The sequence below is a fragment of the Galeopterus variegatus genome, unplaced genomic scaffold, assembly GCF_000696425.1.
Source record: "Galeopterus variegatus unplaced genomic scaffold, G_variegatus-3.0.2 Scaffold6481, whole genome shotgun sequence".
Lineage (NCBI taxonomy): Eukaryota > Metazoa > Chordata > Mammalia > Dermoptera > Cynocephalidae > Galeopterus > Galeopterus variegatus.
In genome coordinates this window covers 88,743-91,057 of record NW_007732592.1, presented here as the reverse complement: position 1 = coordinate 91,057, position 2,315 = coordinate 88,743, and the positions used below count along the sequence as shown (strand labels likewise).

The 2,315-nt window shown below is 40.8% G+C and overlaps 1 protein-coding gene across 1 annotated transcript in view; it reads left to right on the top strand.

Moving 5' to 3' along the window:
- LOC103606331 (olfactory receptor 11H6-like) overlaps nucleotides 1-837 on the top strand; it is a 1,585-nt gene extending 748 nt beyond the window's left edge. The window contains exons 2-3 of the mRNA XM_008590949.1: nucleotides 145-256; nucleotides 449-837. Coding sequence (XP_008589171.1) covers nucleotides 145-256; nucleotides 449-837 — 501 coding nt within the window. The remainder of the gene's footprint in view (nucleotides 1-144; nucleotides 257-448) is intronic.
- Nucleotides 838-2,315: the final 1,478 nt, after the last annotated feature.

Below are 2,315 nucleotides of genomic sequence, written 5' to 3'. Positions count from 1 at the left end.
ATGCCCTCATCGTGCTCGTGGTGGTCCTGGACAGGCGCCTCCACACTCCCATGTACTTCTTCATCTGCAATCTCTCCTTGGTAGAGCTCTGGTACACCACAGTCACTGTGCCCAAGATGCTGGCCAATTTTCTGAGTTCCCCAGGGGATCATCTCAGTTCCCAGCTGCATCACGCAGTATTACTTCTTCTTCTCCTTGGCTGCCACCGAGCTCTTCATCCTCACCACCATGGCCTTTGACCGCTATGCTGCTGTTTGTCGCCCACTCCACTACCCACTGTTGCTCAGTCCCCAAACTTGTGGGACTCTGGCTGGGGTCTGCTGGTCTGTGGGATTCCTCTGCCCCATGTTCCCCTCATTCCTCCTCACACAAATCTCCTTCTGCACCCCCAACCGTATCAACCACTTCTTCTGAGATGCTGATCAGATTTTCCGTCTCTCCTGCACAGACACATATGCCATCCAAGTTGTGGGCTATGCCTTTAGCACTGTCATTATCCTAGGAGCCCTGTTCTTTACCATGGCTTCCTATGCCCAAATCCTGGCCACAGTTCTCGCCATGTCCTCAGCCGCTGCCCAGCGCAAGGCCTTTTCCACCTGCACAGCCCACCTATCTGTGGTAACCATCTACTTCGGCACTCTCATATTCATGTATGTCCGCCCAGCAGTAAAATATGAGTCAAACATTAACAAGATTGTGGCCATCGTCTACTCAGTCATCACCCCACTTCTCAATCCTCTTATTTATACACTCCGCAACAAGGACGTCAGGGAAGCTCTGAAGGTGTTGGTGTTCCAGATCCAAAGGGTCTGCTACCCAAGCAAGGAGACTCGGTGATGGTGCCACATGAGGAGCTGGACGAAAGCAAGAAATCTGGAGGACTATTCAACCTAAAATCATCCTTAATCATTTTCTTTTTCCTGTGCTATGTAGCTTTTAAAGCATTGAGTTTATTTATTTTATTTTTATGGGTTATCTGTGGCACATTTTATGTGAAAGAATTGCTTCCCTTGCTACTCAGTGTGTCCATATGCTTCCTGTTCTTCAATTGTTCAGCTTTTTCTGAGGGAAAAGAAATGAATCATTTCATGTTAATATTAGTGTAGGGAAATGGCACAGGTTTTGTAGTCCCTGCATCTGGACTGGACACTCTCCCACTTGCTAGTATCAGTTGGGCAAGACACTAAGACAATGAGAGTTCTGGGGAAGTAACCAAAGAACAATAAAATCATTACTTCCATCAGAGGACAGTTCTGATGTTTAATGGATCTAATAACATGTAAAGCAATGAGCAAATATTGGCTTATTTCATTACTTTAGTCTCTATCTAGCATATTTACAAAGATCAGACTTCTGCCAAAATACCTTTTTTTAAAAAAACACAATTCTTTTCTGGCTATAAAGACAAAAGATGCTTGCTACAAAGAAGTAAAATAATGCAGAACTGCATGATATAGAAAGGGAACGTCCCCCACCTTAATCAAGGAAACTTTTACATTTTCAGGAGCATCCATAATGGTGACTGCAGGACTTTCAGCTATTCACAATACCCAAGANCATTTTCAGGAGCATCCATAATGGTGACTGCAGGACTTTCAGCTATTCACAATACCCAAGATATGGAATCAACCTAAGTATCCATCAGTGGATGAATGGATAAAGGAAATGTGGTACATATGCACAATGGAATGACATTCAGCCTTAAAAAGGAAATCCTGACATTTGCAACAACATGAATAAAACTGGAGGAATTATGCTAAGTGAAATAGACACAGACAAATACTGCGTAATTACAATTGTATGTGGAATCTACATAAGCCAAAGTCAAAGTCATAGAACAAGAAAGTAGAATGGTGGTTGGCAGGGACTGGGGGGTAGGTGGGCAGAAATGGAGAGATGTTGGTCAAAGGATATAAAGTTTCATTTAGGCAGGATGAATACGTTCCGAAGATCTGTTGTATAGCATGGTGACTATAGTTAATAATAATGTATTGTATGCTTGGAAAGTGCTAAGAAAGTAGATCTTAAACGTTCTTATCACCAAAAAAAAAAAGCATGTGAAGTGAAAGATACATTAATTCACTTGATTCAATCATTTCACAATGTATACATATATCAAAACATCATATTGTATACCATAAACAGATAATTTTATTTGTCAATTACATCTTAATACAGCTGAAAAAAGAATGTTATGAGATTATAATCTGAAAGTCTTGGTTAGGAGTTGCATACAGTCATTTCAGTCAAAAAGAAAATGATTAAACAATTTGAAAAATTTTAAAAATAAAGAAATAAAGGTTTTTTCATTTCTA